The 15,778-nt window shown below is 42.2% G+C and overlaps 1 protein-coding gene and 1 long non-coding RNA gene across 2 annotated transcripts in view; one reads left to right on the forward strand and one right to left on the reverse strand.

The window, feature by feature from the left end:
• The window catches only part of AMHR2 (anti-Mullerian hormone receptor type 2), a 30,465-nt gene extending 20,253 nt beyond the window's left edge, over nt 1–10,212 (forward strand). The window contains exons 9-10 of the mRNA XM_026714821.2: nt 5,945–6,081; nt 9,081–10,212. Coding sequence (XP_026570606.2) covers nt 5,945–6,081; nt 9,081–9,209 — 266 coding nt within the window. The 3' untranslated portion in view covers nt 9,210–10,212. The remainder of the gene's footprint in view (nt 1–5,944; nt 6,082–9,080) is intronic.
• Nucleotides 1–15,778, reverse strand: part of LOC148127091 (uncharacterized) — a 68,239-nt gene that overhangs the window by 47,486 nt on the left and 4,975 nt on the right. The window lies entirely within an intron of this gene.

The raw sequence follows: 15,778 nt of genomic DNA on the forward strand, positions 1-15,778 counted from the left end.
GTACCATTGCATCATATTCTATCCCTTACTGGTATCATTATTATGATTATTATTACTCGGCTGCTTTGCATGTACATTGAGAGCTTCTGCATTGAAGACACATTCCTTGTATGTCTAATCACACTTGGCCAAATAAAGAATTCTATTCTATTCTATTCTATTCTATTCTATTCTATTCTATCTAGACTAGACTAGACTAGAACTAGACTTTTCTATTCCCAATTCTAATTAATTCCATTATGCCCACAGAAATAGACACACATAGTTTATATATGGTGCAAAATCATGGTTTGTTCAGCTATACTTTTTAGAATAAAGCATCATTTCTGGGTCCAAAAATATACGGTGCTTTACAAAGAGTGAGGCTGGGCAGCATGATGTTTGAACCCAACCTTAGAGTCTTAAGAAACAAGGTCACAGGCAAAGATAGACAGCGGAGAAAGGAAAATCCAGGGCCTTGTGCTGTTTCTGCTATTCAGCTGAGCAATACAATTGGCAAAGAATGATTTAAATTTCCTGTAAATATCAGTTAAGCAGCAGAAAAACAGTTCTCCTTACAATCTTTTAGCTTAGTGTTTTTCAAACTTAAGGCTGGGGAAATCTGGGGAGTTGTCATCCACACATCTTAAAGTTACCCAGGTTTGAAAAACATTGTTCAAATTTTGCTGCTGAAGTTAAATACCTAGAAAATAGCAGAAAAAATAAGGCAGCAGGTCCAGAGTGGGTCATTCTTGGGCAGATGGGTCTGAGAGGCTGTGGGGAGGCTGGGAAAGAAAAAGACTGGGAAGCAGACCCAAACAATCAAGAAAGAGAAGGCAATTTAGTTGGCAGCTTATCTTGTAAATGGCAACTTACTGCAGATGGCAAGAAATAGGGGGAGGAAGCCTTGCAAACCCTTCAAAGAGATTCTGCCTGGATTTATGCAGACAACTGAGGGTGCAGAAATTCCTCTCGTAGTTTCCCAGATTCTGTACTTACCAAAGGCTAACATTAAATATACAAGCAGTCGACTTACCACCTCAGTTGAGCCCAAAGTTTTTGTGCTGCTAAGCGAAACAGTTGTTAAATGAATTTTGCCCCATTTTACGACCTTTGTTGCCACCGTTGTTAAGTGAATCATTGCTGTTAAGTTAGTGACATGGTTGTTAAGTGAATCTGGCTTCCCCCATTGACTTTGATTATCAAAAGGTCACAAAAGGGGATCCCATGATCTCGGGGCACTGCCACCGTCACCAGTATGAATCGGTTGCCAAGCATTTGAATTTTGATCACGTGACCATGGGGATGCTACAACAATTGTAAGTATGAAAAAAGGTCACGTCCCTTTTTTCAGTGTTGTCGTAATTTCAAACGGTCACTATAAATGAACTGTTGGAGTCAAGGACTACCTCTAACATCTTGGTAGTTCACTCATCTGAGTGGGTTTCAGAGGTGGGTATTCAGCAGGTTCTGAACCAGTTCTGGAGAACCGGTAGCAGAAATTTTGAGGAGTTCGGAGAACCGGCAAATCCCACCTCTGACTGGAGATTTTACAGCCTCCTTCCCCTGCCACGCCCACCAAGCCACGCCCACAGAACCGGTAGTTAAAAAAAAAAAGAATCCCACCACTGGTGGGTTTGACAATGAGGATACCTTGCAGATTAGATAGTCCTCACCTGTTTTGAAACTCAAGACTTACTCACTGGTTTCCAACTTTCTTTATGGCTCATGGATATCGTTTTGCTATTTTCTGTTAATAACTGTTTCTTTCTGTCTTTGTAAGCCTGGGCTTGTATAATGCATAGTAGTCTTCAGTTACTTTATGTCTTCTGGTGGCTTCTTTTTCAATCTTCTTCAGTTTTTCCAAGCATTGGGTCTTCTTTAAAGGTCACAATACTTAATATGTATTGATTGTTGTTTTCGGGGTTTATTCCCTCCCACTGTTAACTAGGTTTATAAGACTAATGATATCCAATGTTCTTAATATGAAATGTATAGTTGATTCTTTCTCCCCCCCAAAGGATAAGAATAGTTTTGATTTCAACCAGTGATTTTTTTTTTAAGAAATAAGAATGTACAAACATCTGCTCACTTCTTCCAGGTCGTGAGCCCTTACCATAACCAGATGCTGAAATCACATCTGATAAGATTCAGTTTGAGAGCCAAATTGGCCTAAATAATTGTCATAGCACTTGGATTTACATATTGCTTCACAGTAGGTGTATAAATAAGGTGTAGGCTCCCTGAGTAAATACTCAGGGTTTTTTTCCCTATTTTTTAGGATCAATTCAATTATTACTACTTCTAGTAAAAAAAATCGATTCATTTCTTACAGGCTGTCAATAATCTTATACATAGCAGGCTGTCACAATGGGATGTGAAGGAATTTCTCTTTGCTAATAAAGGACCTGGCACTGAAACAGAGTTTTTTAATTTGGATTTGAATCCAGAACTCACCCCTCTGATTGTATCACAAGTGACACCCCTGACAAGTTTTGATTTCACAAATCAGTAAGGATAAAAACATCTTCTTTATTGTTTCGAGGGCATGTGCCTTTTGATGCAGACATGATGGCAGTGGGCTGCCAAAGCAAACCTCTTAGACTGACTGTCCAATGAGTGAGAGACCTCAGGCCTCCTGCCCCCACTGCTACCATTGAGTAGGGGCAGGAGAAGCGGGGGGTTGTCCTAAAGCCTCTGTTTATCTGCTATGGCTACAGTGGCAGGTCTGAGCCCATAGCTATCTCCCCTCCCTTAGCCCAGCTTCTCAGTCTCCCTTCCTGACTGAGGAGAGGTACAAAGGATTTTGGAGATGGCCTTGACGAAGGAATCCAAGGGCCACTTTGTAAGCATCAACTTATTTGGCCCAGATTGGGGATGCAGGCGGGAAGAAAAAAAACTCAAGATAGTTGCACCTGGCTAATATAAAAGGGAAAAAGAGAATCTCCTTCGGGTTTTCAAGATTTGATCAGTATACCCTGTGATAATAATAATACAAGTAGAGTTCCATTAGTTCACAGTGTCTGTTTCTTGACCGGGTCTTCCTGAAAAGAACTGATAAGATGAGGCGACAGTGCTGGTGTAACCGATTGACGCGACAGCCGGCTGTGGGGGCTGAAGAGCGGTTGGTCTTCCTTCCCTCCCTCCATGCTACTTGCCTGCTGCGCTGCTGCTGCTGCTGCTATCAAGGCTCCCAGGCACCGTGTGTGTTTTGTTGTTGTTGCAAGATTTAAGGCGAAAGGACAGGAGTGGGGAAGGCCCCTGTGCTGGCAGCCTCCAAGATGCAGTCACCCTTGCCTTCACTGGCGTTGGTATGCAAGTTAAAAAAAAAAAATTAAGCCTATTTTTGAGGAGTCCTTGGTGCTCTCTGAGCTCAGTTTTCTTGCAGACGTTTCATTACGCAAACTAGGTAACTTCATAAGTGATGTTGCCTAGTTTGGGTAATGAAAACACCTGCAAGAAAACCAAGCTCAGAGAGCATCAAAGACCCCTCGTTTCAATCCTGAGCCACGAATATTCTCGATAAGCCTATTTTTGTCGTACCCTGTTATTCTGATCAGTAAAGAGAAACTGATCCATAGCCCTGCACTTCTTCACAAATGCGGCCAATCCATAACGGGCGTGGTGGCCAAAGAGCTTTTTCAACCTGCTTTCTTCCCTTCCCACCCATCTCCATAGCTCCCTTTGAGGAGACCTGATTTATGTCCTTTTATCATGGTCTCAACCAGTTGCACTAATAACCGAGAACAGTTTCACAGGCTGAAGTCATGAATGGCCCCACCCCTGGCTTGTTTGAGGCACCACACTGTACCTTGGTCTGATTTCGGGTAGCGGCAAATAGTTATTCCTGTTCTGTTGCAGAAGGATGGATTTCTCCTACCTTGGCTAGCCAGCTCTGCCAAGATATAAAGAAGGAAGGGTGGGGTATGCTGCCATCTGGTGGCCATTTAGGAGCTCATCCCGCCCTTGATCAACAACAAATGCCAGACATGTTCAGCTTGAAAGGACAAAGCTGAACTGTAGACTTCCGGGGTGGGGTTATATGATCTTGGTCTTATTGAACTCAGCCTCATTCCACTTCCTCTTCCCGCTTCTCTTCTTCAGACTTTGTGTGACCTTTCAAACCCCTTGAGACAAGAGGCTTCTGTTGCTCTGAGACATCATTTCCAATAGTACCGTGACTCATCTCTGTACAATGAGATGGAGTCATGGATGGAGCAAGCGTGAGCAAAAGGACCCCAGCCTCTCTGGGCACCAGCCAGACCCCTAGTCTCCTAGCAAGATCCATTGCTAAAGAGAAAAGATTGTTGAAGGAGAAAAAAAATACGGCATTTTCCAAGTCAATAAGTTGAAGCTTGTATCCAGGGGGTGAGCAGTGTCCTCCATGCAACACCCTTTTTCTTAAGAGTATTAGCTGAATTGGAGTATAGGTAGCCCTTGACTTACGACCACAGTTGAGCCCAAAGTTTCTGTTGCTAAATGAAACATTTGTTCAGTGAGTTTTGCCTCATTTTTACGACTTTTCTTGGCACCATTGTTAAATGAATCACCGCAGTTCCTAAGTGAGTAATGCAGTTATGCAGTGAGTAATGCAGTTATGCAGTTCCCAAGTGAGTGATGCAGTTGGCACCATTGTTAAATGAATCACTGCAGTTCCTAAGTGAGTAACGCAGTTGTTAAGTTAATCTATCTTCTCCATGGACTTGGCTTGTCAGAAAGTCACAAAAGGGGATCGCATGGTCCCAGGACACTGCAAAACCGTCATAAATGGGAGCCAGTTGCCAAGCGTCTGAATTTTGATCACATGACCATGGGAGGGGGGGGTGGGAATCTGCAATGCTTGAAAGTGTGAAAAATGGTCATCGGTCATTTTTGCCCCCGGTGCCGTTGTAACTTTGAACGCTCACTGAATTTACTGTTGTAAGTTGAGAACGACTTGTACGCCTTGGCTGAGCATGCGTTACTGAGAGGCCACTAACGTTTAATAGCAGTACACGTCCGCAATATGAAAGTTTTTATCCCTCTAGAGCAGTGTTTCTCCTTGTTAACTTTAAGATATGTGGAATTTAGCTCCCAGAATTTCCCAGTCAGCATACTGGAAGTTTAAATCCACAAGTCTTAAAAGTTGACAAGGTTGAGAAAGGTTGCTTTGCTCTGCAAGTAAGAGTGAGGAAGTGCACATTTTTTGAGACTAAAGGCAACCTTTGCCCTCAGGAATACGTGCTAGACTCAACCACCCCCACCCCACCCCCCAAAAGGTGATAGGATGAAAATAAGAAGCAACACACTAAAGATCCCTTTTGGTATAGGAACTCCTATGAATCACAATCTCTTGATAATTTTCAGTACCAACAACTGTAAATGGATAGCTGGTCTTTCCTTTTGTGAATCAATATCGGTACATGGGGTATCAATGACCACTAAATAGAAGTGCAACCTGCTGAGTCTCCTTTCTTCGTCGTCCTCAACTTACAACCATTTGTTTAGTGGCCATTCAAAGTTACAAGGGCATTAAAAAAAGTGACATGTCCATTTTTCACACTTATCTCCAGTCACGTGATCAAAATTCAGGCGCTTGACAACTGGTTGGAAACCAGAGTCACTTAACAACTGTGGTATTAATTTAACAACTGCAGTGACTTACTTAACCATAGCAAGAAAGGTCATAAAATGGAGCAAAATTCATAATTGTCTTGCTTAACAACAGAAATCTTGGGCTCAGTCATGGCCATAAGTGGAGGACTACCTGAGAACTAACAGATTAGGACTCTGAGCCCACGGACAATCACAGTCCAGCAATGCAGCTATCACTTGGAAGTGAAACTTTGTTATAGGATGGGAACATTGAAATGTGAAGAAGTCAGTTGAAGCAAAACTTCACTCTTTGTGCACTGGATATGCCCGGCCCACAGGTGGGCTCACACAAACCCTGCTTTGATAAGAGAGGCCATTTTTGTCTCCTCAGAGAACAGCATTCCTGCGTTCCAGCTTGCCTATGAAGCAGAATTAGGTAGCAATCCTACATATAGTGAACTGCGAAGGTTGGCTGTCGAGCAAAGGCGAAGACCAATTGTCCCACCAGCTTGGACAAGATTTGGGCAAGTATGTTAAGCCACAACATACGTAGACTTGAATACGGGGCAGTAGGCTTAAGACAATATGTTGGCAGCCACACTCGTAAAGAGGGTGGACCAGGAGTTGTGTTTAAGTCAAAAAGAGGGCTGTGAAAATATTTACAGACCCCTCACATCCCGGACATAAACTGTTTCAACTCCTTCCCTCAAAATGATGCTACAGACTAGAGCATTGCACACCAGAACAACTAGACACAAGAACAGTTTTTTCCTGAATGCCATCACTCTGCTAAACAAATAATTCCCTCAACACTGTTCAACTATTTACTAAGTCTGCATTACTATTACTTCTCATCACTCCTTATCACCCATTCCCTCCCACTTATGACTGTAGGACTGTAACCTTGTCGCTTGTATCCTTATGATTTTTATTGACTGTTTCCTAGTATGATTCGATTGCTTATTGTACCCTATGACTATCATTAAGTGTCGTACGTTATGATTCTTGACTCTTGATTAATGTATCTTTTCTTTTATGTACCCTGAGAGCATTTGCACCAAGACAAATTCCTTGTGTATCCGATCACACTTGGCCAATAAAGAAATTCTATTCTGTTCTATTCTATTAAGAAATATAATGGGGTCCCTTAAAGCCTGCGAGGGTAAGCTTGTGCCTTAGCCTCTGCCCCTTTGCCAAAAAGGGGGAAAAGGAGAGAACAGTGGTTGAAAAGGTGGCTCTGTCAGTTCTGGAGGCTACAGATAGGAGAAGCCTGTGTTTGACTCTTGGACAATATTTTTCCTGCCCTGAGATAGTGGCTCCAATTCGAGGCAGAAGCTGAGGAGAACAAAAATACCACGTGGCTCATGGAGGTTTGGGACTATTAATTGAGAGGTGGAACTAGGCAAGAGCCCCAAGGTCCTTTTGCTCTTAGGGAAGCACAACAAAACCTTGGACCTGGTCTAGATACACTAGAAGGAATGGGGAAGATTAATCCAGGGTGGGGAACTATGGCTCTTTTATGACATGTGGACTTCAACTCCAGGAATTCCTGAGCCAGCATGAATTCTAGGAGTCCATAAGTCATAAAAGGGCCACCTCTGGATTAATCGAAGAAAAAAAAGATAGCCAAAGAGAGTAATGATGCAGGAGCAATTGTCATGGGGACAAATCCATCCGGTGATTATAAGCAGGAGAAGATGGAACAAGCTCCCTAGAGAACTTTAATGGAGGGAAAAGTTTTGAAGCTAAGGGCAAGAAGGGAGCTCTAGTGCAGAGAACCATGACCTTTTAACAACAGCAAGGAGAGTAGAAGTTAAATCTGGATCCACTGGTGGAACTCTGGGAATTTTATATTAGTTCATTAAGAATTTTATTCCCTACTTATTAGTGGCAGGAGAAACAAAATTAACTCCCTTGACGTGCTAAAAAAAGATTGAAATAGAAGCAGCTTGGAGTAACCAACGGTAGATTTTGCTTTGAAAGGAGGGTTCTTATACACTACATGAAAGCCTGATTTCAGAATAGTGTGTCTCTTTGCAGCTAGGTGGATGTCAAGATTCTCTTTTTAAGAATTAGCTTTCTCAAGTCCAAAGTCTGCCCACAGTAGTTATGTGCAGAGAAATCATGTTTCCCAACATCTGCGTTGGAGATGGGGACTCACTAGAATGACTAGCCGCAAAAACTCTGTTGAAATTCCTTATTCCAGATACAGGAGGCTTATTTGCACCCAACGTCACATCTCCTGCAACAGCTTTTGCTACGTCTTCCAGATGCCTTGGATTCCCAGCGCTTCATCAGCACTGGCTGGGAAGGATGCAAAATGCAAACATCTAGAATAAGACACTAGGGAGGAAGTTAAATAGGAGCCAGCAGGGCGCTGGCAGCAGCCAAAAAAAGTCAATGCAATCCTAGGCTGCATTAAGAGAGAGATAGAATCAAGAGCATGTGGAGTACTAGTACCGCTTTATAAAGCCTTAGCAAAACCACACTTCAAATATTACATCCAGTTTTGGTCACCACCACAACACAAAAAAGATGTTGAGACTCTGGAAAGAGCGCAAGGAAGAGCAACAAAGACGATTAGAGGGCTGGAGACTAAAACGTATGAAGAATGGTTGTAGGAGTTGGGTTTGTCTAGTGAAAAGAAGGGCGGGGGGAGACATGATAGCACTGTTCCAGTATTTGAGGGGCTGCCACAAAGAACAGAGATTCAACCTATTTTCCAAAGCAACTGAAGGCAAGACAAAAAACAATAGATGGAAACTAAGGAGAAAAGCAACCTAGAACTATGGAGAAAGTTCCTGAAAGTTGCAACGATTAACCAGTGGAACTGCTTGCCTTCAGAAGTTGTGGGTGCTCCATTACGGGAGGCTTTTAAGAGACTGGATAGCTGTTTGTCTGAAATGGTATAAGGCCGTGGTGGCTAACCTTTTTGGGCTCCTCTGCCAAAAATTGTGTGCACACTTGCATGCTCACGCTCCCGTGCCAGCACCCAGAAGGCAATGTGCGCCTCCCACGCCCCTTACGCATGCACATGGAATCTCCACCCACCCCCGCCACCACCTTACCTGCACTGTGCCTCACAGCTGATTTTCAGCCGGTTTGAGGCCTTTTTCGGAGACTTGAGGAAGGCTTCTGCAGGCCGAAAACTAGCCCCGTTTCGTCACTTCCGGTATTTCCGGAAAAACAAAGTGACCAAACAGGCCTAGTTTTCGGCCTGAAAAGCCTGCAGAAGCCTTCCTCAAGCCTCTGGGAGGCCGAAAAAGGCCTCAAACCAGTGGAAAATCACTGTGAGGCCCGGACATGCACAGTGAGGTAAGTTTGCCTGCAGTTCGTGTGCTGGCACATATGGCTCTGTGTGCCATAGGTTTGCCATCACAGGTATAGGGTCTCCTGCTCAAGCAGGGGGTTGCACTAGAAGACCTTCGGTCCCTTCCAGCTCTGTTATTCTAGGTTCTAAGTCTTCCAGTAGGAGTTCCTCTTGTTCTTTCTTGACAATTGCTGCTCTTCTCTCTCCTGTCCCCTAGGTAGCTATTTCCTTGCAAGAGCTCCTAGAAGATTGTTGGGACCCTGAACCAGAGGCTCGTCTGCAAGCTGAGTGTGCCCTGCAAAGGCTGCAAAGGCTGGGCACTGAGGATCTGGTAAAAGAGTACTGAGGTCAAAGCATTTTAGGCTTTCCACTCAGATTTTCTTGGACTTCTTTGCTTAGAAGAACTTTATGTTTGGCTGAGAAGAGCCAGAGGCCTTTAAGAAACGTTCATTCAGGTCCATTTTCTCAACAGGACCCTACCAGGCCATTGTCAGAGTGGATGTGTCTTTATAAGTGTTATCCACTAAACCAACTTGAATTCTATTTGTTAACTACTGTTAACCTGGGGGCCATCCTTTGACTTTGGACTTTTCATCATTTCAGTTCCTACAATATATTTCTGGAACCTTAAGCACCCTTTCTTCAAAATAACTCCCAGTCAACCCAACGGAACATTTCTGAGCAGATATTATACGCACAGTTTATAGCATGTTATCTGAACGCAAAAAATAGTTTTAAACAAAGAGTTCAGATTCCTAAGAAACCCTTTTCTCTGGAATTGCTGAAAATTATGGAGGTGCAGCCCAACACATCTTTAAAGGACATACAACTGGAAAAGACTGAGGACCCGGATTGCTGGGGGCAATATATCGCCTCTGTAAATCGCTTAGAGAAGGCTGTCAAGCACTGCAAAGCAGTATATAAGTCTAAGTGCTGTGACTAGGGCTTCTCTTCCACTGAAAAAAAATGCCTTCTTCTGCCTGCATCCAACTCAATACCTCTATGCCCTCTCTTTGCAATAATTTGTTACCAAAAAAATTGTTCAAGATTGTTTGAGATTATATGTCCCAGTAGTTGATAGAGGCTCAGTCATGAACTTGATGCATTTTTGGTCTGATGGGCTGTCCAGTCTATACCTGTTTTAAAGGGAGAGAAGGAGGGAAGGGAGTCTTCAAGAAGACCATCCAGAGGGAGGGAAGCAAGTCACCTATTCATTACCACAAGGTGGAGAGACTTCTTATATTTGTATTAGAAATCTTTTTTTCTTAACTTTCATCCAGATTTATAAAGAAGCACATGCAGGCATGTATGTGGTGGTTTGGTGACCTTATTTTTCTTTTCTTTTCTTTTGCCATGTATTCTTTTGTGGTCCCTTCTCTTTTTCATCGAACTTTGTTTTAAAATTAAAAGCTTCAGCCAAGGCTGTTTTTAGTTTATTTTTATCTCTCCAGAGTGTAACGTGAGGTCAGTGTTGAACAAATATATCACTAGTAATCTAGGTTTTACATTGATTTAAAACATGCATATCCCCCTCTGCCATTAAGATGCTCAGAAGCAAATGACAGCACCTTAAACGTGCCCATTTTAACGCATAAATATAAATATAAATCATGAAAACCACCTCCCACACACATTTTTAGGAAAATTAGGAAATTTAAGGCATTAGCAATTTAATAAACCTGCTGGTGAAAGAATAGTAGGAAGGGGGTGAAGGAATTCCTCTAGGAAGCCAGCCTTGTTCCAGATAAATTGGGACCACCAGTTCCATAATTCCTAGCCAGGTTTTGGGAATATACTAAGTTGGGAATATTCTTCCATTTCCTTGCCAAAGACATGAGTTAAAGATGGGATGGGGAGACACGTTTAACCAACTAGAGTTACTCAACAGGGCAACTGTGATGGAGCCTTTGAGAATCCAGAGAAAAAGAGAGAATAGGCATGCAATAATAAACTAAATGAACAGAATTCAAACATCTAGCAGATTTAACGAGAGGGCACACCCACTACAGGTAGTCCGCAGTTTACAACAGTTCATTTAGTGACCTTTTGAAGTTACAACAGCACTAAAAAAAAGTGTCTTTTGACCATTTTTCACACAACCGTGGCAGCATCCCCGTGGTCACATGATCAACATTCAAATGCTCGCATTTATGACAGTTGCAGGCAGCATTGCAGGGTCGTGGGATCCCCCCTTTTGCCTAATAAAGTCAATAGGGAGGCCAGATTCACTTAACAACAGTGGCAAGAAAGGTCGTAAAATGGGACAAAACTCAATGAACAGCTGTCTCGCTTAGCAACAGAAACGATGGGCTCAGTTGTGGACTACCTGTAGTATATCTAGCATACAATACAGATCATCCATCTAGCTGTAAACTCAGCATGGCATTTTGTTGTAAACCTTGTAGTAACCAAACGTGCAAGATAGTCAAGAGTGAGGCTGGGAGACAGATGGCATCTGTGGGAGTTTGAGGCATTAGCATGGGGCTGGATTACCCTGTCTTAAGACAGCAGGCAACGTGCTGTGTGTGGGGTGTGTGTGTGTGTGTGAATTGTCGGGATGAGGCAGAGGCATAGCCACAAAGTGGTTATGTCATCCGTACAAGTCTGTTCCATCTAGCAATCACAATTACAATAAATATGCCAGAGGAAAAATTATTTCCCCAGAGATGGCACTACAACCTTGTGAAACTCAATTGCTTTGACGATAAAATCTTATGTGGTACATGTTTTCTTTCTTTACCTTGCCCTAATAAGGTAAAGAACCAGCGTGGATCACAACTGGAGAGTTGAATAAAGATGGACAGAGTTCAAATCTCCCTGAATCCACCACAAGTATACTTGGATGACCTTCCCCCTCATCTCCTTCCCTTCAGACGGAATCGCCACACCTTCAACTTCCAGGAAGAAGGTAGGAGAAAGTAAAAGATTCCCTGTGAGCCGTTTCAAGACCGCAGGATGAAAGCAACAAATAAAGAGCACAAGATTCAGCTGCTCAGCTTTTGTTCTCCTTTTGACCTTCAGCTGTGGAACAGAATTGCATTCTTGCCATCTCATCAGAAGAGAAAAGGCCGATTTGTTACTATATCATGCACCAAACTGCTTGGCCAGACGCCAACAGCCACCAGAAATGCAAGGCCTCTGTCCTTGACGCAGATGCTTACATATACAGGCTCCGCTCTTCGTACTGGAGCCCCAGATTTTCTTTATATAGCCAGCGAGAGGAATGAATCACTGCTGGAAGCAAACCTGTTATTCTGACACAAGCAGTATTTTGAATATTTTTTAAGGACTATACGAACATGTGCTGCTGATTATGGGGATAGCGATTTACCAGAAGCATTTCCTGTGCACGCATTCACCGAACGTGGAATCCTATGTATGATTTTTGTACAAACATTTGTGGAAACGTTTTAAAAGCTGAAAATGTAACACCACACAATAGAAACCATTTTTTTTTGAAAAAGGGTAAAAATAGAATAAAAACAGAGTAAAAATTAGAATCGTTAAAATAGAACCACCTGGGGGAAATAATGATGGAAAAGCTGACATTTTTAAAAATAATCGAGTTTTTAGGATATCTAAAACACTTTAGATCCAATTTTGGTGTAGTGGTTAAGGCACCAGGCTAGAAACCAGCAGTTCTAGTCCCACCGTAGCACAAAACCAGCTGGGTGACCTTGGGCCGGTCACTGTCTCTCAGCCCTAGGAAGCAGGAAAGGGCAAACCATATCTGAAAAACCTTGCCAAGAAAACATCAGGGATTAGTCGAGACAGTTGCCAGGAGTTAAAACCGACTCAAAGGCACACACAAACATAAGCAGCCTAGACTTGCCTCTGTGACTGAGACAGCATACAGGTTCATCAAATACATAAATATTCTTTTAATACAAATCACATTAAGCCAAACCCAGAACAGGCCATTTTATGACGGATCCAAATAAACCCAGTCTGTTCTCCAGAACAGGCCGAATCTGCCATCTACAGTAATTTCACCATTGCGTAATGATAGAAATAAGCCCAAATAGAGCATATTTTTACAGTAAGTCTAAATGAGATGATAACTAAAAAATGACATTTGATATTAAAAGTCCCGTTCCCCCGGAAGTATATTTATTGCTCCTTTCTCTATCCTTCCTCCCCCTCCCTATATTCAGTCCAATAATATGGAGCAAGGAAATGGATACTCTCCTTGGATCACATTGCTGCTAGCAGAAACAGGCGTGGATGTCATGTTGGTAGCAGGCTCCATTCCTTAATGCTGGCCAAGGTTTCAGAATGCTGTGGGGCTAAAAATATATTTTTGCTCCAAGATTTGTAAGAGGCAAACTGCTCTTTAATCTGTGCCTGCATGATGTATTGCACAGTGCAAATATAACTCTTTACCTCACTGGATTTTCAAGGGTTCTCCAAACCCTTGAATTAAACCAGGAAAAAAACAAAACCTTGAACTACATTTAAGGCACACATTTGAACTACTAGAAGCTCAGTTTTAAAAATGTGAGACATATGGAGATGATCACAGAACACATCACACAGGATGTGGAAGGGAAAAAGTTGTTGAGACTTTGAGAAAAGTGCAAAGGAGCAACTAAGACAATTAAAAGTCTCCAGACAAAAAGAACGATTGCAGGAACTGGATTTGGCTAGTCTGGAGAAAAGAAGGACTAGGGGAGACATGATAGCACTGTTCCAGTATTTGAGGGGCTGCCACAAGGAAGGGAGGTTCAACCTATTTTCCAAAGCACCAGAAGGCAAGACAAGAAACAATGGATGGAAACTAGTCAAGGAGAGAAGCAACCTGGAATTAAGGAGAAACTTCCTAAGAGTGAGGACAATTAACCAGTGGCCAGCTTGCCTTCAGAAGTTGTGGGTGCTTCATCCCTGGAAGTTTTTAAGAAGGGATTGGACAGCAACTTGTCTGAAATGGTATAGGGTCTGTTGCTTGAGCAGGTGGATGGAATACTAGATCTTCAAGCTATTCTGATTGAATCAAAATTGCTCTTCTGAAGCCACATACACGGAAAAAAAAGTGGTAGTATTTGATCACCCAGTCAAGCTCCTTCTTTTGAAACTAATAACTATCTCAGCAGATATGCCCTTCTTGGCCTCCAATCACAGTTAAACTGGCCCAGGTGTCATCTGCTCAGGTTCTATACTTCATTTTTATTTATTTATCTAGGTGCCTTCCAACCTGTTTTGACTCCTGGCGACTTCCTGATCAAGTCCTTGCAGTTTTCTTGGCAAGATTTCAGAAGTGGCTTTCTTTTATTTGCTTCCTAGGATTGAGAGACAGAGAGAGGGAGGGAGGGAGGGAGAAAGAGGCCCAATGTCACCCAACTGGCTTTGTGCCTAAGGCAAGACACACACTCACAGTTTCCTGGTTTCCAGTGCCTTAACCATGATACCAATGTATTTATTTTACCAGATTGGATAACATGTCCAAATCCCAGAAGTCTCCCATGAACCACATCTAACAAAAAGAGAGAAAAAACCTCCATTGTAACTAAATCTAAATCAGTATTAAAAATAAAAATTAAATATGAAAGAAAAACAAAGAACCCAATACATGCACCTACTTACTGACAACTAAATGCACATAAGAATAAAACAGCATTAACTTCTCTCACATCCCACAAAGTACAGGAGTAAAGGGAAGTTTCAGCAGGCCTTCTCCTGATTCGACTGGATGGGCACATGTTGCCTGCTCTACGGTATCTCACTCTATATTATTTAATTCAGCTTCTCGCAGGACAGAGAATTCACCAAATGTTAAACTGTGATTTGTTTAATTATAATTTCTGAAATAAACCACAACTGGCTCCAAAACGCAATGCAATAAACCATAAACTATGATTTTTAAATATCAGTGGTTGGGGCGAATCAGATGCACTAAGCCACAAACAAGCAAGGAAACTGTATGCTGGCTTAGCCAGTCTACATGTTGTAATTATGTATTCAAGGTTTATACACTTTAACATGTTTGGGTTAGAACAGCCTTTCTTTACCTTTTTATCCTCGAGCAGCGTTTTTTAACCTTGATAACTTTTGAGAGACATGAAGTCCCAGAATCCCCTAGCCAACATCAGTTGCTAGGCTGAGAGAAATAATGCTGACAGGAACTGCTGGAATCAGTTGTAAGGTCTCAGAAAGTCTTGCATGAAAATCATAAAATATGCAATTTTACAAGACAATTCACTTCTAACCTATATGCTCTGTGTTTTATAACCTTTACAACAGCAATAAAGTAGCAGATGAGCATATGAGTCACAGCACATAAAAATTTTACCAAGGTGAGCTTTTTGCACTGCGCGGTCCATGAAGTTCAAGAAGCAATGTTTATTTTTTCCCCATCATGATAGCTCGCAGAACCCCTAGAGACCCTTGCAAATCAACTGATTTGGGCTTGTTTTATCTGTTATTTATTGACTTACAGTATTTCTATGACTATAAATTTCATCCATGCTTCTGGGAGCAGCTTTATCCATTACATAGAGACCTAATTCATACAACACATTAAACTATAATAATGTGCTTTGTTTGTGTCCAAGTTAATATGTGGTTATAAATCATGTTTTAAGGCTTAGTGTACTAGGTGAATCCAGTCAGCTGGGATTGCTGCAATAAGCTCTGGTTAAAGAAAGCCTGGCTTAGTTCAGTGTGTGAACAGAGGCATAGAAAGCAAAGCCTTCCTTCTTCAAAATCAAGCATAAATCCCCTCTCATGCTTATAGCAGAAGTCAGAAACTTTGGCCCCTTTACGACTTGTCTACTTGAACTCCCAGAATCCCTGAGCCAGCAAGAAAATCAAGATGGCTGGCTCAGGCATTCTGCAAATTGAAGTCCACAAATCATAAAAAGGCAATAGTTCCTAACTGGCTTCGAATAGGAAACAATATTTAGAAAACCATCCTCTGGC

The sequence above is a fragment of the Pseudonaja textilis genome, chromosome 2 (assembly GCF_049901715.1).
Source record: "Pseudonaja textilis isolate UNSWEBS1 chromosome 2, rPseTex1.2, whole genome shotgun sequence".
Taxonomy (NCBI): Eukaryota; Metazoa; Chordata; class Lepidosauria; order Squamata; family Elapidae; genus Pseudonaja; species Pseudonaja textilis.